The 24,576-nt window shown below is 43.3% G+C and overlaps 1 protein-coding gene across 1 annotated transcript in view; it reads left to right on the top strand.

Annotated features, from left to right (window-relative positions):
- Nucleotides 1-24,576, top strand: part of LOC126167338 (tachykinin-like peptides receptor 86C) — a 956,103-nt gene that overhangs the window by 364,327 nt on the left and 567,200 nt on the right. Inside the window, exon 2 of the mRNA XM_049920472.1 lies at nt 21,292-21,505. Coding sequence (XP_049776429.1) covers nt 21,292-21,505 — 214 coding nt within the window. The remainder of the gene's footprint in view (nt 1-21,291; nt 21,506-24,576) is intronic.

Here is a 24,576-nt window from a genome sequence, read left to right as displayed (position 1 = left end):
ATTCTCAGAAATTTCTTCCTCAACGTATGGCCTATGTTTGATACTAGTAGACTTCTTGGATGCCCGTATTGCCAGTGGTAGCCAACTTTCGGTGTCCTCCTTGCTCCGTCTGTCATTGGTTATATTACTGCCTGCAGAATTCCTTAATTTCATCTACTTCACCGTCCGTCCCCGGCAGCTGTGTGGTCAGTGCGACAAAATGTCAATCGTAGGGCCCGGGTTCATTTCCCGGCTGCCTCTGAGATTTTCTCCGCTCAGGGACTGGCTGTTGTGTTGTCCTAATCATCATCATTTCACCCCCATCGACGCGCAAGTCGCCGAAGTGGTGTCAAATCGAAAGACTTGCACCCGGCGAACGGTGTACCCGACGGGAGGCCATAGTCACACGACATTTACATCTCCTTCATGACCATCTATTCTGATCCTAAGTTTCTCGCAATTTTCACTTCTGCTGATTCTCATTACGTTTGTCTTTCTCCGATTTACTCTCAATCCATATCGTGTTCTCATTGCACTGCCCATTCCGTTCAGCAGATCACTTAATTCTCCGTCACTTTCACTCAAGATAGCAATGTCTTCAGCAAATGGTATCATTGATATCTCTCACGTTGAGTTTTAATTCCACTCCTGTACCTTGCTTTTATTTCTATTATTGCTTCTTCAAAAAATGTTCAAATGTGTGTCCTAAGGGACCAAAGTGCTGAGGTCATCGGTCCCTAAACTTACACACTACTTAAAGTATCATAAACTAACATATGCTAAGGACGACACACACACACATATCCGAGGGAGGACACGAACCTCTGGTGGGAGGGGCCGCGCAATCCGTGACATGGTGACTGAAACCCGCGGCCTCTCCGAGAGGTTATTGCTTCTTTGATGTACAGATTGGACAGTAGGGATGAAAGACTACATCCCTGAATGAGATTTTCACTCTACAGCGGAGTGTGCGCTGATATGAAAAGTTTCATATCAGACTACATCCCTGTCTTACACCCTTTTTAATCCGAGCACTTCGTTCTTGGTCGTTAGCTCTTATTATTCCCTCTTGGCTGTTGTGCATATTGTATATTACACGTCTCTCCGTATAGCTTACCGCTATTTTTCTCGGAATTCCGAACATCTTACTCCCTTTTCACATTGTCGAACGCTTTTTCCAGGTCGACAAATCCTATGAACGTGTCTTGATTTTTCTTGTGTTTTGCTTCCGTTATCAACCGCGACGCCAGAATTGCCTCACTGGTGCATTTACCTTTTCTAAAGTCAAACTGATCGTCATCTGACACCTCCTCAATTTTCTTTCCCATTCTTCTGTATATTATTCTTGTCAGGAACTCGGATGTATGAGCTGTTAAGCTGATTGTGCGACAATTCTCACACTTGTCAGCTATTGCAGTTTTCGAAACTGTGTGGATGACGCTTTTCCGAAAGTCGCGTGATGTATCACCACACTCATACATTGTACACACAAAGATGAATTGTCGTTTTGTTGCCTCTTCCCCCAATGATTTTAGAAATTCTGTTGGAATGTTGTCTATCCCTTCTGTGTTATTTGGTTTTAAGTCTTCCAAACCTCTCTTAAATTACGTAATAATGGATCCCCTATCTCTTCTAAATTGACTCCTGTGTCTTCTTCTATCACATCAAACAAGTCTTCCACTCATAGAGGCCTTGAATGTACTCTTTCCACCTATCCGCTCGCTCGTCTTCATTTAACAGTGGAATTCCCGTTGCCCTACCACCCTTCCTTTTCTATTTCCGAGTCAGTTCTTCGGACCATCATTTCGTTTCCGATTTCTTCACATTTCTCATGCAGCCATTTCGTCTTAGCTTCCCTGCGCTTCCTACTTATTTCATTCCTCAGGAACTTGTATTTCCGTATTCCTGAATTTCCCTGAGCAGCTTTGTACGTCCTTCTTTCATCTATCAGTATTTCTTCTGTTACATACAGTTGCTTCGCAATTACCTTCTTTGTACCTATGTTTTTCTTTCCAACTTCTGTGACTGCTCTCTTTAGAGATGTCCGTTCCTCTTCAACTGTACTGCCTATGAACTATTCCTCACTGCTGTATCTCCAGCCTTAGAGAACTTCAAGGGTGCCTCGTCATTCCTTAGTACTCCGCACCACACTTCTTTATGTATTGATTCTTCCTGACTAATGTCTTAAACTTCAGCCTGTTCTTCATCAGTACTATATTGTGGTCTCAGGCTGTATCTGCTCCTGGGTTCGCCTTACAACCCAGTATCTGAATCCGTGATCTCTGTCTGACCATGATGTAATCTAACTGAAGTCTTCCTGCATCACCCCGTCTCTTCCAAGTGTACCTCCTCCTCTTCTGATTCTTGATCAGAGTATTCGCTATTACTAGCTGAAACTTGTTACAGAACTCAATTAGTCTTTCTCCTCTCTCATTCCTTGTCCCAAGCCCATATTCTCCTGTAACCTTTTCTTCTACTCCTGCCCCTACAGCTGCATTCAAGTCCCCCATTACTATTAGATTTTCATCCCCCTTTACGTACTGTTACCCTTTCAATATTCTCATACACTTCCTCTACCTCTTCATCTTCAGCTTGCGACATCGGCTTGTATACCTGAACTACCGCTGTCGGTGTTGGTTTGCTATCGATTCTTATAAGAACAACCGTGTCACTGAACTGTTCGCAGTAACACACTCTCTGCCCTACCTTCCTATTCATAAAGAAACCTGTTCCGGTTATCCCATTTTCTGCCACTGTTGATATTACGCTATACTCATCTGAACAGAAATCTTTTCTTTCCATTTCACTTCACTGACCCCTGCTACATCTAGAGTGAGCCTTTGCATTTCCTTTTCAGATTTTCTAGCTTTCCTACCACATTCACGCCAGACTCGCCCTCCTCCACAGAATTTACGGGAATTAGGTGACTTGTGTGTGCAGATGTGGTGTCAAGTCCCTCCGGTGACCTATAAAGGTCTCTTTGCTTCCATGTCACTACGCGTCGCCTCTGTTATCCACAACAAAGGTGGACGCACCGGCTATTAGATAGGTGGTTATAGAGTCCTGTCCGATCAGTGTGTCCGTGCATACTACATAAAGGGGAAAGATTTTGGCAAAAATTTCGGGAAGTTCTTGACAGATTTACTTCACATTTTTGCACAATACCCCTATACACGTTCAGACAGATGCAGGCTACGTATCTTTTAATATATCCGGTGTGTAAATATACGTATAAAATCTATACAGGACTTCTCTGTGAAGTCAAGTCGTAGCTTGACGTTGTTACCAAAAGTCTATGAAAGTTCATGACCAATTTAATTCAGATTTTAGTCGATATTCTAATAAACGTTCTAATGGGCATATGCTACACATTTTTATTTACATGTATACGGTACATAAATATATTTATACTACATAAAGGGGGAAGGTTTATAGTAAAAATCTCGGTAATTTGTTGACAGATTTTTCTCAGATTTTTACACAATACTTTAAAAAAATTTCGCATAGACATAGGCTACATTTTCGTTAGTAAATATGGTGTATAAATCTACATTGTTATACAAAGATAACTCGTTGTTTAATGATGTTACCAAATAACTCGAAAATTATTTCATCGATTTAATTCATATTTGTACACGATGCTCTAATAAACACTCGGACAGAAAAGACTGTATGCTTACTTTATAAAGACAAATCATTGGTTGCTATTGTTACGAAATATTTTGAAAAGTACCTGGTTGATTTACATATGGTATAACACATAAGTGGGAAATGTTGTTAACTAGGATCCCAAGCATATTTGACCAGTTTACTTCAGTTTTCTACATAACACTATAATAATCGCTCTGATTGATATACACTGGATATTTTTCAGTATATAAGATGTATAAATAAGTATATAATACATAAAGAGAAAACGTTGATAGCAAAAATGTCGAATAATTCTTTACCGATTTAGTTCAAATATTTTCACAATACTCTAATAAAATTTGAACAGACAATGCAGTATTTTTAAAAATATGTATTATATATTTATAAAACACACAAACAGGAAACTTTGGTTAGCAATAACCTCGAAAATTTTTCCATCCTTTTATTTTCTCATTTAACACTATAATCCAATAAACTTTCGGTCGGGCAAAGGCTCTCAGAGACCAGTGTGGCCTGAGCTCCCAGTTGGTGCACATCGACAGCGCAGAAAGATACGTATATACCTTCTTTTCTGTGTTTACTTAAATTGCGTGTGAGTTTCGTATAGGAGGTGTAATTTCGAGTTTTAGTTACTATAATCATAAATTCAGGCAGATTGTAGCGCAGTCGTTAGGCATTTGTACAGGTTAGTTCATACATTCTTTGCGTGTTTCCCTTGCGTTATCTGTGCACAGACTCGTGTTTCAGTAATTGTTGTTCAATATCGATTAGAATGGACAGGGACTGTGATTGCTGTGTTCGGCTGAGGGCTGAGTTGGCATCCCTTCGCTCACAGCTGCAGGCAGCGCTGACTTCTGTCACGCAGCTTGAGGCTGTTGCCAATGGGCACCACTGTGGGGAGCCGGACTTGGGTATCACGGGGATGTCAACCTCGTCCCGTCTGTCCGCAGATCGGTCTGCCGCTGTGGTTGCTCCGGTTGCTGGCCGCAGTGGGGCTGAGCCCTCGCCTGTGGTTGATTGGGACGTCGTTCCAAGGCGTGGCAGGCAGCGAAAAGACGTCCCCAGAGGCTGATCAGAAAGCGTCCCCGGTGCGTCTGACAAACAGGTTTCAGGTACTGTCTCTGGCTGAGCCAGATGCAGCTGCCTGCCCTGTTTCAGAGGATGATTCTCAGCCTTCAAGGTCTGGGCAATCACAGAGAGTGGGCTTATTGGTAGTTGGGAGCTCCAATGTTAGGCGCGTAATGGGGCCCCTTAGGGATATGGCGGCTAAGGAGGGGAAGAAATCCAGTGTGCACTCTGTGTGCATTCCGGGTGGAGTCATTCCTGATGTGGAAAGGGTCCTTCCGGATGCCATGAAGAGCACAGGGTGCAGCCAGCTGCAGGTGGTAGCACATGTCGGCACTAATGACGTGTGTCGCTTTGGATCTGAGGAAATTCTCTCTGGATTCCAGCGGCTATCTGATTTGGTGAAGGCTGCCGGTCTTGCTTACGAGATGAAGACAGAGCTCACCATCTGCAGCATCATTGACAGAACCGACTGCGGACCTTTGGTGCAGAGCCGGGTGGAGGGTCTGAATCAGAGGCTCAGACGGTTTTGCGACCGTGTTGGCTGCAGATTCCTTCACTTGCGCCATAGGGTGGTGGGGTTTCGGATTCCGCTGAATAGGTCAGGAGTTCACTACACTCAGTTGGCGGCTACACGGGTAGCGGAGGCTGTATGGCGTGGACTGGGTGGTTTTTTAGGTTAGAAGGCCTCGGGAAAGTACGGGGTGGGCTGCAATCTCAAAGAGTGCATGGCAAATACAGGACGTGCTTGGATCAAGGAACAGTCTGAATTGTAGTTGTAAATTGTAGTTGTGCTGGGAAAGTCCCTGAGCTTCAAGCGCCAATAGAAAGCACAGAAGCTGAAATTGTTATAGGTGCAGAAATCTGGCTACAGCCTGAAATAAGTTCTGCAGAAATTTTTACGAAGTCTCAGACGGTGTTCAGGAAAGATAGATCAGGCAGAATTGGTGGTGGAGTGTTTGTGTCTGTCAGTAGTGAAGTCGAAGTAGTGAAGTCGAAGTAGATACTCCGTGCGAATTGGTATGGGTGGAGGTTATACTTAACAGCCGAACTAAGTTAATAATTGGCTTCTTCTACCTACCCCCAGACTCCGATGATATAGTTGCTGAACAGTTCAGAGAAAATTTGAGTCTCGTAACAAATAAATACCCCACTCATATGGTTATAGTTGGTGGGGACTTCAACCGTCCCTCGATATGTTGGCAAAAATACTTGTCCAAAACCGGTGGTAGGCAGAAAAGATATTCCGAGATTGTCCTAAATGCTTTCTCCGAAAATTATTTCGAACAGTTAGTCCACGAACCCACGCGAATTGTAAATGGTTACGAAAAAGCTCTTGACCTCTTAGCCACAAACAATCCAGAGCTAATAGAGAGCATCATGACTGATACAGGGATTAGTGATCAAAAGGTCGTTGTAGCTAGGCTCAATACCGTTTCTTCCAAATCCACCAGAAACAAACGCAAAGTAATTTTATTTAAAAAAGCCGGATAAACTGTCACTAGAAGCCTTCCTAAGAGACAATCTCCATTCCTTCCGAACTGACTATGCAAATGTAGACGAGATATGGCTCAAATTCAAAGACATAGTAGCAACAGCAATTGAGAGATTCATACCTCATAAATTGGTACGAGATGGAACTGATCCCCCATGGTACACAAAACAGGTCCGAATGCTGTTGCAGAGGCAACGGAAAAAGCATTCGAAGTTCAGAAGATCGCGAAATCCCGAAGATTGGCTAAAATTTACGGACGCGCGAAATTTGGCACGGACTTCAATGCGAGATGCCTTTAATAGGTTCCACAACGAAACATTGTCTCGAAATTTGGTAGAAAATCCGAAGAAATTCTGGTCGTATGTAAAGTACACAAGTTGCAAGACGCAGTCAATACCTTCGCTGCGCAGTGCCGATTGTACTGTTACCGACGACTGTGCCGCTAAAGCGGAGTTATTGAACGCAGTTTTCCGAAATTCCTTCACCAGGGAAAACGAATGGAATAATCCAGAATTTGAAACACGAACAGCTGCTAGCATGAGTTTCTTAGAAGTAGATACCTTAGGGGTTGCGAAGCAACTCAAATCGCTTGATACGGACAAGTCTTCAGGTCCAGATTTTATACCGATTAGGTTCCTTTCAGATTACGCTGATACAATAGCTCCCTACTTAGCAATCATATACAACCGCTCGCTCACCGATAGATCTGTACCTACGCATTGGAAAATTGCGCAGGTCGCACCAGTGTTTAAGAAGGGTAGTAGGAGTAATCCATCGAACTACAGACCTATATCATTGACGTCGGTTTGCAGTAGGATTTTGGAGCATATACTGTATTCAAACATTATGAATCACCTCGAAGAGAACGATCTATTGATACGTAATAAGCATGGTTTCAGAAAACATCGTTCTTGTGCAACGTTCTTTATTCGCACGGAGTAATGGCCGCTATCGACAGGGGATCTCAAGTTGATTCCGTATTTCTAGATTTCCGGAAAGCTTTTGACACCGTTCCTCACAAGTGACTTCTAATCAAGCTGCGGGCCTATGGGGTATCGTCTCAGTTGTGCGACTGGATTCGTGATTTCCTGCCAGGAAGGTCGCAGTTCGTAGTAATAGACGGCAAATCATCGAGTAAAATTGAAGTGCTATCGGGTGTTCCCCAGGGAATCGTCCTGGGACCTCTGCTGTTCCTGATCTATATAAATGACCTGGGTGACAATCTGAGCAGTTCTCTTAGGTTGTTCGCAGATGATGCTGTAATTTACCGTCTAGTAAGGTCATCCGAAGACCAGTATCAGTTGCAAAGCGATTTATAAAAGATTGCTGTATGGTGTGGCAGGTGGCAGTTGACGCTAAATAACGCAAAGTGTGAAGTGATCCACATGAGTCCCAAAAGAAATCCGTTGGAATTCGATTACTCGATAAATAGTACAATTCTCCAGGCTGTCAATTCAACTAAGTACCTGAGTGTTAAAATTACGAACAACTTCAGTTGGAAAGACCACATAGATAATATTGTGGGGAAGGCGAGGCAAAGGTTGCGTTTCATTGGCAGGACACTTAGAAGATGCAACAAGTCCACTAAAGAGACAGCTTACACTACAATCGTTCGTCCTCTGTTAGAATATTGCTGCGCGGTGTGGGATCCTTACCAGGTGGGATTGACAAAGGACATCGAAAGGGTGCAAAAAAGGGCAGCTCGTTTTGTATTATCACGTAATAGAGGAGAGAGTGTGGCAGATATGATACGCGAGTTGGGATGGAAGTCATTAAAGGAAAGACGTTTTTAGTCGCGGCGAGATCTATTTACGAAATTTCAGTCAGCAACTTTCTCTTCCGAATGCGAAAATATTTTTTTGAGCCCAACCTACATAGGTAGGAATGATCATCAAAATAAAATAAGAGAAATCAGAGCTCGAAGACAAAGGTTTAGGTGTTCGTTTTTACCGCGCGCTGTTCGGGAGTGGAATGGTAGAGAGATAGTATGCTTGTGGTTCGATGAACCCTCTGCCAAGCACTTAAATATGAATTGCAGAGTAATCATGTAGATGTAGATGTAAATGTAAATATTTTTATAAATATAAATAAATTATACGTGGTAATTATACATGGTATACGGGAAAGCTTGTTATCAAAAGTCTTGAAAAGTTCTTGACTGTTTTGTTTCAAATTGTTACACGATATTCTACATCTACATTTACATCATACTCGCAAGCCACCTAATGGTCTGTGCCGGATGGTACCTTCGGTACCACTGACTGATCCCTCCAATCCTGTTCCACTCGCGAATATTGCGTGGGAAGAATAATTGCCGGTAAGCCTCGGTATTGGCTCCAATTTCTCGAATTTTCTCCTCGTGGTCAATACAAGAGATGTATGTGGGGGGAAGAAATATGTTGTCTGACTCCTTCTGAAAAGTGCTGTCTCGAAATTTCAATAGTAAATCTCTCCGTGATGTACAACGCCTGTCTTATAACGTCTGCCAGTGGAGTTTGTTTAGCATCTCTGTAACGCTCTCTCGCCAGCTAAACGATCCCGTGACGAAATGCGAAGCTCTTCGTTTGATCGTCTCTATTTCCTCTGTCATTCCTACCTGATAGGGATCCCAGATAGATGAACAATACTCAAGAATCGGGTGAACAAGCGCCTTATAAGCCACTTCTTTCGTGGATGAGTTAAATTTTCTTAAGATTCTTACAATGAATCTGAGACTGGCGTCTGCTTTTTCCACTATCTGTTTTATATGGTTATTCCACTTCAGGTCGCACTGGATAGTTACGCCTAGATACTTCACTGCAAACGCTGTCTCCAGCTGTTTGTCATCGATAGTGTTGCTGTACAGTAATGGATTTCTTTTCCTATGTATGTGGAATATGTTACATCTGTTTTCGTTCAGGGTCAACTGTCAGAGTCTGCTCGATTCATCAGTTCTCTGCAGGTCGTTCTGCAAATTCTTACCATCTTTTGGCGTTGCTACTTTAGTATAACAACTGAATCATCAGTGAATAGCCTTAAAGAGCATACGACGCTTTCTATTAGATCATTTATATATATTGTAAACAGCAACGGTCCTATCACAGTTCCCTATGGTACTCCGGATATTACCTTTCCATCTATCGATTTAGTTCCGTTAAGAGCGACATGTTGAGTTCTGTGTCCTCGGAGTCTTTCTATTCATGTTGAGTTCTATTTGCAAGAAAGTCTTAAATCCAATCGCAGATCTGCTCCGATACTCCGTAAGCTTGTATTTTTTTTCATTCAACGGCAAAGCGGGACGGTATCGAATGCCTTACTGAAGTCAAGGACCACAGCATCAGCCTGAGCGCCGTTGTCCACTGCGCTGAGTTTCGCAGGATCTGTGTTTGCGGAATCCATGTTGATTTCTATAGAGGAGCTATTCATTTTCCAAGAACGTCATAATTCTTGAGCATAAGCATGTTCCATAATTCTACAACAGATTGAAGTCAACGATGTAGTTCAAATGGTTCAAATGGCTCTGAGCACTATGCGACTTAACTTCTGAGGTCATCGGTCGCAAAGAACTTAGAACTAATTAAACCTAACCAACCTAAGGACATCACACACATCCATGCCCGAGGCAGGATTCGAACCTGCGACCGTAGCGGTCACGCGGCTCCAGACTGTAGCGTCTAGAACCGCTCGGCCACTCCGGCCGGCTCAACGATGTAGGTCTATAACTGTGTGGATCTGTCTTACGGCCTTTCTTAAAAAACGGGAATGACCTACGCGTTTCTCATGTGATCTACGATAAATTATTGCTAGAAGGAAGCAGGTTCTTTCACATAATCTTTATAGAATCTTGTAGGTATCTCATCTGGTCGTGAAGCCTTTCTACTACCAAGCGATTGTAGCTGCTTTTCAGTTTCGCGGTCGGTTATCTCAATATCTGCCATTTCGACGTTCGCACGACGAATTAAAGGAGGGACAGTGTTACGATCTTCGGCCGTGAAACAACTTCGGAAGACCGAATTCAGTATTTCGGCTTTCTCTCTGTTATCTTTCGTTTTGTTGCCGTTGTGGTCGCTGAGAGAATGAATAGATGATTTTCACCCACTTACTGATTTTACATACGACAAAAATCTCTTAGGGTTTTCACTCAAGTGTGTTGACAACGTCTTACTTTCGAAATCATTGAACGCTTCTCTCATAGCTCTCCTTACGCTCATTTTCGCTTCGTTCAGCTTTTGGTTGTCACCTAGGTTTTTCCTTCTCTTGAATCTGAGATGAAGTGCTCTTTGTTTACGTAGCGCTTTTATAACACGGCTATTAAACCTTGGTGGATCGTTCTCATCCCTTAAAACATTTCTCGGAACATACTTGTCTAGGGAATATTGAACGATGCATTTGAATTTTTTTCCATTTGTTCTCCACATCTTCGTCCTCATCACCGAATATTTGATGCTGACTGCTGAGATATTCTGAAATTTGTATCCTGTCACCCTTCCTGAGGAAATATTTCTTCCTGCCTTTCTTAACATTCCTTGTAGGACCCATTGTCATAGATGCTGTCACAGCCTTATGATCACTAAGCCCTTCCTGTACATTAACTGATTGTTGCCAGGAGATCTAAGACGTTACCCTCACGCGTTGGTTCTCTATATGCTCAAGCTAATTTTCGGACAAGACATCCAGAACAATTCCTCACGATTCCCTGTCTCTGGCACCAGTTTTGATCGCATAACACTTCCAATCTATACCTGACAAGTTGATGTCACCTTCTATTACAACGGCATCATCAGGAAAATTACTAATGATATTCTGAAAGCTACATCTACATCTACATTTACATCTACATTTATACTCCGCAAGCCACCCAACGGTGTGTGGTGGAGGGCACTTTACGTGCCACTGTCATTACCTCCCTTTCCTGTTCCAGTCGCGTATGGTTCGCGGGAAGAACGACTGTCTGAAAGCCTCCGTGCGCGCTCGAATCTCTCTAATTTTACATTCGTGATCTCCTCGGGAGGTATAAGTAGGGGGAAGCAATATTTTCGATACCTCATCCAGAAACGCACCCTCTCGAAACCTGGCAAGCAAGCTACACCGCGATGCAGAGCACCTCTCTTGCAGAGTCTGCCACTTGAGTTTGTTTAACATCTCCGTAACGCTATCACGGTTACTAAATAACCCTGTGACGAAACACGCCGCTCTTCTTTGGATCTTCTCTATCTCCTCCGTCAACCCGATCTGGTAGGGATCCCACACTGATGAGCAATACTCAAGTATAGGTCGAACGAGTGTTTTGTAAGCCACCTCCTTTGTTGATGGACTACATTTTGTAAGGACTCTCCCAATGAATCTCAACCTGGTACCCGCCTTACCAACAATTAATTTTATATGATCATTCCACTTCAAATCGTTCCGCACACATACTCCCAGATATTTTACAGAAGTAACTGCTACCAGTGTTTGTTCCGCTATCATATAATCATACCATAAAGGATCCTTCTTTCCATGTATTCGCAATACATTTGTCTATGTTAAGGGTCAGTTGTCACTCCCTGCACCAAGTGCCTATCCGCTGCAGATCTTCCTGCATTTCGCTACAATTTTCTAATGCTGCAACTTCTCTGTATACTACAGCATCATCCGTATGAAGCGCTCTACAACTACAGACCCTGACCCAGGTGGTCTATAAAAGCATCCGATCACCATTTTTGACCGTTCTTTGATACTCAGTTTCACCCAGATTAATTCACATTCGGAATCCGTGATAACCTCGCTACGTTTTATCGATTTTTTTTACTGTCGCAAACACGTCGCCACCATTGGCGACTAACATATCCTTGCGATAAATATTCCAGTCTGAACTTAGGATTTCGTTGTCATTAAGGTCTGTCTTCAACCACTTTTCTGTTCCAAATACTATCTGGGCATTGCAACCTTCAATAAGCGAAACTAATTCTGGGACCTTTCCTTGGATGGTCCTGCAGTTTACTAAAGTCATATTAATCTTTTCTATGTCTGATCTGCGAGGGCCAAGATTCTCTGAGGTCGCTGTGGCTGATTTAACAGGTAAATCGTCCTTGCTCCCAAGGGAGGAGTCCTCTAACCTAAAAAAGTCCCATGTGCACGCCACATGTACTCCGCTACCCTAATAGCCGCTTCCTCCGTGTAGTGCACGCCTGACCTTCTAGGGCTATCCACAAAGTACATTACGTTTTGGAATTAAATAAATAAAGTATTGGAATTTTTTTTATTATATACAGATGAAAGCCACACTTAAATGCTACTTTTCTACATAGTTGCCATTTAAATTAAGGCACTTATCGTAGCGATGGACGAGCTTGGAAATTCCTTCGTCGTAAAATTCGGCCGCCTGCGCTTTCAACCACGTGGTTACCTCTTCTTGAAGCAGTACGTCGTCTTCAAAACGCTGCATAGCCAACCACTTCTTCATTGCTAGCTCGGTGCCAGATCGGGACTGTAAGGCGGATGAGGAAATATCTCCCACTTCAAAGATTCGAGAACTTCACGAGTGCCATTTGCCGTGTGGGCCCGGGCGTTGTCGTGAATCAGAAAGATTTTTGAGCCCAACTTTCCCCTGCGCTTGTTTTGTATTGCTCTTCTGAGGTTGTGCAGAGTTTGGCAATACCTTTGAGAGTTTATTGTAGTGCCTCTTTCCAGGAAATCAACAAAAATCACACCTTTTCCATCCCAAAAGACAGTCGCCACGTGGTTGAAGGCGCAGGCGGCCGAATTTTACGACGAAGGAATTTCCAAGCTCGTCCATCGCTAGGATAAGTGCCTTAATTTAAATGGCAACCATGTAGAAAAGTAGTATTTAAGTGTGGCTTTCATCATAATAAAAAAATTTCCAGTATTTTATTTATTTTTAATTTCTAAACGTAATGTACTTTGTGGATAGCCCTCGTATTAAGGGGAACCCTACAAATCTGCACCAGATAACGGAGGTCGAGAAATTCACATCCCATACCGCAGTAGAGCCATCTGAGCCTCTGGTTTAGACCTTCCACTCTGCTCCAAACCAGAGGACGGTGATTAACACTGGGTACGATGCTACAAATGGACAGCTTAGCCTGACCCTGCGTGTGTTGCTATTTGCCTTCACCAAATCAGCCAGCCGCCGAAAGGAGCCGAGGATGGCCTCAGAACCTAAACGGCAGGCGTCATTCGTGCCGACATGTGCCACTACGTGCAATCTGTTGCACCCAGTGCACTCGACAGCCGCCGGCAGGGCCTCCTCCACATCAGGATGAGACCTCCCGGCAAACATACCGAATGCACACTGGAATTCTTTCTCGCCTTGCCTGCTATCTCCCTTAGGGGCTCCATCACCCGCCTAACTTTGGAGCTTACAATGACTAGCATACCCTCCCTCTGTACTTGTCCTGACTGGGTAGGAAAATCGACAGCTGGCCCAACAGCAGACGCTGCTGGCTCAGAATCATCAACACTGGGAAGCATCTCGTACCTGTTTCTAAGACGTAGACAGCCAGTGCACGGCCTGCTCCCTCTTTCGCCTTCCGCCCACTGACACCCGAATCCACCACTGTCTGCCACCCACTCTGGAGTGAGGACGGACCGGTCATGTGTTGTGTATCGAAAGCCACTGTGACGTCCGGGCCACCAGGGGATTCCACTGACACCAAAGGCGTCGCAGGTTTCGTCACTGGCGACCCCACGTCACCGCGACTTCGAGCGTTAGCTAGGAGCTAGTCGTCGTTAGCCAACGCAGCTTCCAGTTGTCTACGGACAGCAGCCAACTCTCCTTGTGTCCGCTCACAACAAGCACAGTCCCTAGCCATATCCTACTGTGTATAAAACAAATATGAGGTCTCAAATGCCACTACTGAGTTTGAAAATACGAGGGTTGGAACTTTAATAGTGGCAACTATTTATTTACGGCTCGTACAAAATAGGTACTTGTTTCAAAGTTTTACTGACCTTCATAGTAGTCAGCAGCAATGTGTACAATCCGTTGCCAACGATGTGGCTGTTCATTTTTGCAACACAACCTACGACCAGCTTAGAGACAGAGGTGATGACACTTTCTGCAGGACCTGACCATCATTTTGCAGGACAATGCTAAAGCAAAAGGACACGAAAGGGAAGCAGTGGTTGGGAAGGGGGTAAGACAGGGTTGCAACCTCTCCCCGATGTTATTCAATCTGTACATTGAGCAAGCAGTAACGGAAACAACAGAAAAATTCGGAGTAGGTATTAAAATCCATGGAGAAGAAATAAAAACTTTGAGCTTCGCCGATGACATTGTAATTCTGTCAGAGACAGCAAAGGACTTGGAAGATCAGTTGAACGGAATGGATGGTGTCTTGAAGGGAGGATATAAGATGAACATCAACAAAAGCAAAACGAGGATAATGGAATGTAGTCGAATTAAGTAGGGTGATGCTGAGGGAATTAGATTAGGAAATGAGACACTTAAAGTAGTAAAGGAGTTTTGCTATTTGGGGAGCAAAATAACTGATGATGGTCGAAGTACAGAGGATATAAAATGTAGACTGGCAATGGAAAGGAAAGCGTTTCTGAAGAAGAGAAATTTGTTGACATCGAATATAGATTTAAGTGTCAGGAAGTCATTTCTGAAAGTATTTGTATGGAGTGTAGCCATGTATGGAAGTGAAACATGGACGGTAAATAGTTTGGACAAGAAGAGAATAGAAGCTTTCGAAATGTGGTGCTATAGAAGAATGCTGATCGCATAACTAATGAGGAAGTATTGAATAGGATTGGGGATAAGAGAAGTTTGTGGCACAACTTGACCAGAAGATGGGATCGGTTGGTAGGACATGTTCTGAGGCATCAAGGGATCACCAATTTAGCGTGGAGGGTAAAAATCGTAGGGAGAGACCAAGAGATGAATACACTAAGCAGATTCAGAAGGATGTAGGTTGCAGTAGGTACTGGGAGATGAAGAAGCTTGCACAGGATAGAGTAGCATGGAAAGCTGCATCAAACCAGTCGCAGGACTGAAGACCACAACAACAACACAGCTCAAGCACGTACAGTGCAAGCTGTTACTCAATTGTTTGACTGATGGGGCTGCTGAGTGCTATACCAACTACTGCACCCCCATGAGTGAGTTCAATTCGATTTCTAAGTTGAAGGGAACACTTAACGGCATTCGGTTCAGAACTGCTACAAATTCGTCGGGCAATAGACCGCGCCGCTCGAACTGTCAACACAACTGGCACTGCTAACAGTATCCTACGACTTCCACATCGCTGGCAACGGGTTATACGAGTATACGCTGGTTACTACTTTGAAGGTCAGTGAAAATTTGAAACACGTTTCTGTTTTGTACGAGCTGTAAATAAATAGTTACCACTATTAAAGTCCCAACCTTCGTATACCAAAGGAGAATAAAGTAACACTAAAAGTTGCTGTGCAGATTTCTCACTGAACTCTGAGACCGCAAGCTATTAAACAGAAATAAATTTCTCTACACGGAAAATTTACACTAGGAAGCCGGCTTACACAACGATATTCACAAGACTTACGCAAAAACTAAAACCACGATTAATTTTCTAACCACTGGTCTACACAGTGAAATAAACACTTGCAGTTCACTTCTTTACAGAAGCACGTAAACAAAAAACAGACTAAATTAATTTAAAGTTTATCACGCAAGTGCTGCTGCTCCTGCTGCTATGCTGCGCATCCTCTCGGCTCGGCGGCTGCCAACTTTCAAGCAGACACAGTTTATACATTATACGCTGTACCGATTTTCTGTGAAAACCGACTGCGTGAAAGAAAATTCTGTGGTGTGAAAACGTGCCGTTTCGTTTTCTTTCTCGTAGTCAGTTTCTTTCTCGTAGTCAGTAGAGGGAAGAATAATGTTGTATGTACATCTTATCGACTGACAATCAGGATACTACAGAATCATCCGAAACCTGGCAATCCTACCCGTTCACAGATAAAAACTATAAGAAATACTGTCATTACAGCCACTATGCGTACAGATCCTCCAGCTGTAGAAGTCTCTCCTATACTGTTTATATTAATGATCCGAACTAGAATCTGTGTGTGTGTGTGTGTGTGTGTGTGTGTGAGAGAGAGAGAGAGAGAGAGAGAGAGAGAGAGAGAGAGAGAGAGAGAGGGAGGGAGGGAGGGAGAGAGAGGAAGAAAGGAGGGCAGAGGGAGGGAAGAGGAGAAAATGGACAAGAGACGCGGTAGGAGGAGACCGACAGAGATAGAGGTGAGGAGATGATGCAGAGAGATTGGAGAGAAATGGGGGAAAGAGAGGGGGGAGAGGAGAAAAGATAGAGATAGGTGTGGGAAGGAGATTAGGACGTATACAATTCCCACACAAATTTAGAAATTGCGAAGCATTGCCGGGTTCGCTAGTAATAAATAACATCGACTACTGCGGAAAATACTTTTATTAAATTCGTAATAAAGACCCGGAATACTTGAGAAAACAATAGGCGAAGTGAATAATAATTGGGAGGGAGGTGGACGCGAACTTCCTACTTTACCCTTCATAGTTCACTACACTATCATCTGAGTTACACCTTCAATGCACTCTATATGGTGCAAGATGTCCTGCGTTGTTGACATTTAACTCAGACAAATTGTAATAAAACGACATGCTTTTTATACAATCACTGTGCCGCAGCATTAAAACGTGTGGTTTCATAGAACGCAAATTTTAACACCCAAATCGTCAATTAAAGGGAGCCTTTCTACACCGATACTCAGTTATATGTCACGTTATCATAACAAATTGTAGCTAAAATTACTCGTTTTCGAGAGAGAGTAAATAAGCTGATTCCCTGAAACAGCTATCTGAAATCTGCTGATTCCTTGAAACAGCTTATTTTCATACCATGTAATCTATGATAAAGAACCCACCGAATACGCAGTTTAACTAAATACTATATGGCGGCTCCTCGTTTCTTCTTGTAAGGTAAAAACGATGACGCATCACATTGAGCACGCTCCTCTCCACGAGGCAAAATTATGACATGCCAGATTTTTCATGTCACGCTCCGCAGTGCAGTGGACTGTGGAATTCCTCCACGCTGTGACGACCAGACATATTCAACATTTTTCGCAGTTGAGAGAAAAAACATCTAGGGCTGACGCACGATGGGTAATTAACTAGCGAGCAATCTAGCTGCACTACCGGGAATTACAGGAACCGACAAATTAGAACTGGCACAGAGGTGAACTTTTTGTTTTCGTTGCGTACTTTAAAGTCGACCGGAAGTTTTACCATCGTTCATACAGCAAATATGAACTTGCCAATAGGTTGAACCCTTCTGAAACACTTCCTGCGTCAGTTGCAAGAAATGGAAAAAAGGTATGGGTAAAATTACTTGCTAGTTGACACTTCACTCGTTAGAGTTGCGTTCCTCTAGTCAGAGCGCTTAAAGTCACAATCGAAATGTTCGCAATTGCCAAACTGTCGCAGCCATTGGTCAGTTCACTTCCAATTCCTTGTGCTTCTGGGCCCCGATTCTTAGGTCAGACCCTTTAATTTCGCATTTTGTCAGGCATGATAACACATACACACCCAAAGATGCACCTCTCATATACGGCAACGAGCAAACACTACTGGATCCTTTCACACAAGACTCAGTTTGGCGTCACATATGCAGTTATTATCATCTCAGACAGCGGCCTACATCAGACAAGCTTTGGGCATGAAGCACAGCTTTTTGAAGGCAGTAAATCACCATTGGTTCTGGAAAGTTATAAACATAATAGAGGGCGTTGGTGTAGCGTAGCGGTTGAGGTACATTGCTAACCTGGAGAAAGTCGCAGGTTCGAATCCCATCAACGTTTAGAAATTTTTTATTTCTTAATTTTATGAAAATGGCACTTATTATTATCTTTATTTAATAGGCTGGTTTAAATATATGTTTATTTAATAAGCTGATCTAAATACATATTTTTTATTTCTAATAATCTTTGGTGCCATTGTCAATACTGTATTGAGTTCCTGAATTACTTTTATTCTCTCTGCCTATCATACTTTTATCGTTTCGAATCTGCATGTTTTGTCTTTAACCTGTAACCAGGACTCTTCATCGGTTGGTAACATAGCCGCTTGTGTAGCCAGTGTGAGGATAGTATCAGGTAACTAATGAGAACGAGAAGTTACATTTTGCTTTTAGCGCTCAAATTGAAATTTTTTCCGTCTTGGATCTGCTCGTAGAGATTGTGAACAATTCGGGCCTGATTAATAGTTCTGCGCAGATTGTTCGACGTTTTTCAGATATACTGCACATCACGAGATTGTGATTAGATTAGGACGTGAGTTTAAATTCAGGGCTACAAAACGTGCCGCGTACCGCGGTGCAGTCATTGCTCACTTAACACCTGCTGTCAACAGAGTATCTCACAAGTAACAGCAGTTAAGAAGCGACCGGCTCTGTTTGTTTTTCCCCTATAATGGACCCGACGTACCAACAATGTAGCGGCCAGTGACAAACATAAACTAACAAGTAATTTTAATCGGAGTGTAGCTTCCGTGGCACTATGTACTACTGTAAACAACATTTATTTAGCGTGAAATCTGTCATTCGTATCGAACAACTGAGACTGAGGGTTTGGGTCGGGCCTACGGATGTGTCAGAGCAGCTAAGTTTATTTGAGGCTCTGAAAACAATCATGGCCTAAAGCATACTGTCGTCGATTTCGATATTGTAGCATGTTCCTGACATTTGTTTATTTTGTGATGTACCAGCGTTATGTGTTCAGAAATTCCTGTTACAAATTTCTAGGACTTGTAGAGGAGAGTAGTACATAATATCTGAAATGGAAATCTATGATCGGAAACGTGCAGCTCACGTTCTACAACGGTTTTAATTCAGATATTTAACTCATCCACGTCTGCTTGAGGAATTGAATTAGACGTGACACAGCATATTTATTAGGTAACACTTCAAATGGAAACATAGCGAAAAATATATGTATCACTTAGACACATTGTTTATTTTTACACTTAAACATTACGTGTTTATTGTACTCCAATAGAAAAAAGATCCTAGCGCACTGATCGTACAGAACAGTACTAACGCGTTATAAGAGCGGCTCGATGTGACTACTAACATCGTTGTTACAGACACTGTACCTGCGAAACATGTACTGGTACACATGCTCTATCCCATCTGTTGCCTGCACAATTTCTACAAGAGTTGGAAATTTAATAGTGAGATGGTGCACTGAAACTGCATTTCCTGACGGACATTCAGTGTCACAACTTCCAAGAACGGATCCGATACGTTTTGTAGGAAGGTCAAATATGCAGGACCAGTTCGCCTGAGTGGTAGCAGACGTGGACGCATTAACTCCTGAATTGAAATCGTCGTAGAACGGAAACAATACGTTTCCGGAAATGGTTTCCTGTTCTAACCATCATGTGCTCGTTCCCCTCTACATGTCGTAGATATTTGTTGGGAATTTCCTAAGAACATTCATGAAAAGTTGTCTGAGAGATTTCTGTTATATCCGCTTCCATGTAGCCCGAAATTGTTATCTAGGCATGTCAACATAATTTACTGCCTTCGTCACGCATGCAGTAGTAGTAGTTCGTAATCGAAGTTATAATGGCAGCTTTATCTCAACTTCAAGCCACAAAATGTGCTTAATGAAAATGATGGTAACGAAGATCATGAAGAGTTGGAATAGATCATAAACGTGTGCATGGCGCACTTGGCATCTGCTCTTTATATTCTGGTTCTAGTTTCACATTAATCACAAATTTTGTAACTGTCAAAAGAACGCTTTTGTCACTAGCCTACATATGACAGTTTTGAGAATTAACATTCATAATAATAGCAATAATCCTAATAATAATGAATATTTCATAACATGAAGTGAATACAGTATTTTCTTTTTATGGGAAATGTAGCATGTTGCCTTTCTCTGCCTCGTGATGACTGGGTGTTGTGTGCTGTCCTTAGGTTAGTTAGGTTTAAGTAGTTCTAAGTTCTAGGGGACTGATGACCATAGATGTTAAGTCCCATAGTGCTCAGAGCCATTTGAACCATTTTTGTAGGATGTTGCCACTAGGTTAGAAAACAAGTGAAACTTATCAGACCGGTTCTTTGGCTACAAATCTAGATTTCTCAGAACGTTATGTCTGTGCTTTGGGTCCTTACGGCGATCATTGCATCATTTATTGTTTATGTGTGACACCAGTGGAAGTAGATACTTGTATGTCCCAATTGGAAATTCATTTTGGTCGGGAAGGGAAGTTATTGGAGGAATTCGTGTCATTCACCTCACAGCCATGTAAAACCTCTGAAAAGCATAATCAGAGTTGGACAAAATTGTTTTGACAATCTTGTCCGCCTGCGAAAGGCAAATGTCTGGATTTGATTAGTAGCGTAACACCCAGTACAAATACTGGATGATCAGAAAGTCAGTATAAATTTGAAAACTTAATAACCTACGGAATAATGTAGATAGAGAGGTAAAAATTGACACACATACTTGGAATGACAAGGGGTTTTATTAGAAAAAAGAACCAAAATACTGCTACACGCGCGAAAGATCTCTTGCGCGCGTCTTTTGGTGATGATCGTGTGCTCAGCCGCCACTTTCGTATAGCTTGGCCTCCCAGGTCCCCAGACCTCAGTCCGTGCGATTATTGGCTTTGGGGGTACCTGAAGTCCCAAGTGTATCGTGATCGACCGACATCTCTAGGGATGCTGAAAAACATCATCCGACGCCAGTGCCTCACCATAGCTCCGGACATACTTTACAGTGCTGTTATTCCTCGACTACAGCTATTGTTGAGGAACGATGGTGGACATACTGAATATTTCCTGTAAAGAACATCATCTTTGCTTTGTCTTACTTTGTTATGCTAATTATTGCTATTCTGATCAGATGAAGCGCTTCTGTCGGACATTTTTTGAACTTTTGCATTTTTTTGGTTCTAGTAAAACCCGATGTCATTCCGAGCATGTGTGTCAATTTGTACCTCTCTATCTACATTATTCCGTGATTTATTCAGTTTTCAAATTTATACTGACTTTTTGATCACCCGGTATATCAGTTTCACTGCTGCATATACTGTACATTCACTGAGGCGTGATTTTGCCTGATGAGACACGTGTGTTGCGCTGTTCTTTTTGCAGCGCACCGGCGCATGCGCACGGTGACCAACTACTTCCTGGTGAACCTGAGCGTGGCCGACCTGCTGATGGCGCTGCTCAACTGCGCCTTCAACTTCGCCTTCATGCTCAACTCGGACTGGCCGTTCGGCGGCGTCTACTGCTCGGCCAGCAACTTCGTGGCTAACGTCACAGTCGCCTCCAGCGCCTTCACGCTCGCCGCCATCTCTCTCGACAGGTTGGTGCTCAACAACTTGTCTCCCAGAAACACCAGTCCAAGCAGAAAAGAAAGCCATAAATGCTTGACACACACAGGGGTTACGGTTACTACAAGCCACACCACAAGTCGGGAAACGGGGCCAAATTTCTAGTAGTTTACTGTCGAGTTGAGATTTTGACACACAAATGTTTTACTCATATCTCAGAGAAACTAGCAGTACGGCCATAAACAGCCTTTTAAACACACCGCTAACGGCAATAAAGTAATGGAGGAATTTAAAAAGTTTTTAAACAAAAGTGTCCTGGAATGTCATTAGAACATAACAGATATGACGGACCCATGTAAGGCGATCACAAATCACCCACTCAGGGGTGCTCAGGCTAGGCAGAATACTGACCAATTTAAATAAGCCCGTAAACACAATTGCCACTCTCAGGCTGGTCACTGCACCGACTTTTACCCAGCGAAAACTTGTAATAAGATGGCTTAACTTGCTGACAGAATTAGAACTAACCTCGTGCAAGGAAACATTACACCACACAGTCCTGAATGAGCGACCACATGATAAACAAACAAGAAGCATGAATTTACTCATAACACACAATAGAATATCGAAACAATTAAATTGACAAAACCACACCTCCCATCGGGCAGTAACGAGAGGAGGAGGAAAGGTCACTGTCTTCAAATACACCGGTGCCGGGGACAGGAAACCCGATCGGCGGAGGCCACGAGGCAGAAGAGACACTGGTTACGCAAACTTATTACTTAATGATTAAACCTTCCACTAACTTAACTTGCAATTATGCTCGAACAGGCAGTACTCGACCTCCGGATGGCAAGGATCCACACATCCGACCGCGCACGCGTCGCCAGTGTACCCAACACACCACGCTCACGCGACAACACGCTCTGTCACCGGAGTTCACGTCTTCTCTGCAACGTTGACGGGTAGTGAGCACTCCTTCAAGTTATGTGTCTCCTTTTTTAACTCCAGTGTTGAAACGGAGGACTTAAAGGAGCTTGTTAACGTCCGACCGAGGTGAAATGAACAGCAACTACTCGTGCGGCGATTCTGTATACAACCAACACGCGGGGAGCTCTTCCGTCAACCTCATCCGCTCGTTACATACAACCGACATACATCACGTGCCGACTCGGTACAACCGACCACCCTGGTCCGCGCTGGCGAGCCACACCTCCTCCCGTGTCCACCACACTCTCTGAGCGCACCCCCTACTTCCGCGCTACCACACGAAGTTACGACCGGTCAAAGATCTCACTTCCTCCATAGCAGAGAGAAAAGACAACCAAGCAGCCACGTAATGACAGACAACATATCAAACAAACATGTCAGGGGAAGAAAAGGAAAACCAATGCAATCTAAACACAAGGTGTAGCACGATTCGATAGACGGCTCAATGCTCTAATGTACGGGGTGTCCATAATTAAAGTTTCAGTTTCAAAACGCTATAGAAAGAGAACCACTGCTCAGACTGACATCAAATTCGAACAACATGTCATTGATGCATGGGGGAAACGTCTTCGGAAAAAAATTAACGAAAATTTTACCAGTAGATGGTGCTGTAAGAGTCTTAAGGTAAATAGGGTCGGCTACAAATGATAGATCAATCGTAATACGACGGCTACGGTTGTGAGGTAACGGGCGAATTGTGGCGCCCTGAAAATATTCTAAGTTGGCGTGGCCGCACGGGCTGCTCGGACAGCCGGGGCCCGGCAGCAAACAAGTGGTGGCGAACGTTAGCCGGACGAGAGGGATAGCCCCAGCGCGTGGTCCATCGAGCACGTGGCTGGGAATTCCTTGGTGACGCTGTGCGCCGGGAGGGCCAAAGATGGCGGACTTTGTGAAACCTTAATGGCCGATATTTCGCAGTTTGTACAGAAATTAATAGTAGCCAGATGAATCATGATACCTCAAAAAGAAATATGTACAGTACTATTATTTGCATGACGATTCTGATGGTGTAATAAGATTTTCAATGTCTTAATTATTTTAAAGTTTAGTATCTGACTGTAAATTATACAAGTAACACCCAGCAACGAATTTCCAAAATCTAAACGGTTCATCCGATTTCGTCGATCTACATGTCTTTAGAAAGCTATTAGTGTAAATCTAAATTGGTATCAATTACAGGCATGTAACTTGAATAGTACATGAGTTAGTGGAGGGCAAAGTGGGCGATTACTATAGATCGCGTCAGGCCATAAGTATTCCACAGTTACACGAAAAAACGGTAGCAGCATGCTTATAAGTATTTTCATCTGTCTTTTTAATATCCGATATATACTATTCATGAAGAAATTGGTTAAATATTTACTGTGTTTTAGAAAGCACAGAGACATTGGTTACTGGCCTACCTTTTGTTCTATTCCTTTGACATATGTTTATTTAATTTGTTTATGTATTTAATAATGTCTGTTAGAGCGTGTTTATGGTCCAGCCTTAGGAACATTTATTTAATTTCAAGTTACACTCCTGGAAATTGAAATAAGAACACCGTGAATTCATTGTCCCAGGAAGGGGAAACTTTATTGACACATTCCTGGGGTCAGATACATCACATGATCACACTGACAGAACCACAGGCACATAGACACAGGCAACAAAACATGCACAATGTCGGCACTAGTACAGTGTATATCCACCTTTCGCAGCAATGCAGGCTGCTATTCTCCCATTGAGACGATCGTAGAGATGCTGGATGTAGTCCTGTGGAACGGCTTGCAATGCCATTTCCACCTGGCGCCTCAGTTGGACCAGCGTTCGTGCTGGACGTGCAGACCACGTGAGACGACGCTTCATCCAGTCCCAAACATGCTCAATGGGGGACAGATCCGGAGATCTTGCTGGCCAGGGTAGTTGACTTACACCTTCTAGAGCACGTTGGGTGGCACGGGATACATGCGGACGTGCATTGTCCTGTTGGAACAGCAAGTTCCCTTGCCGGTCTAGGAATGGTAGAACGATGGGTTCGATGACGGTTTGGATGTACCGTGCACTATTCAGTGTCCCCTCGACGATCACAGTGGTGTACGGCCAGTGTAGGAGATCGCTCCCCACACCATGA

The sequence above is a fragment of the Schistocerca cancellata genome, chromosome 1, assembly GCF_023864275.1.
Source record: "Schistocerca cancellata isolate TAMUIC-IGC-003103 chromosome 1, iqSchCanc2.1, whole genome shotgun sequence".
Classification (NCBI taxonomy): Eukaryota; Metazoa; Arthropoda; class Insecta; order Orthoptera; family Acrididae; genus Schistocerca; species Schistocerca cancellata.
Note: the sequence above shows the minus strand (reverse complement) of the source record. Positions and strands in the feature narration are given on the sequence as shown.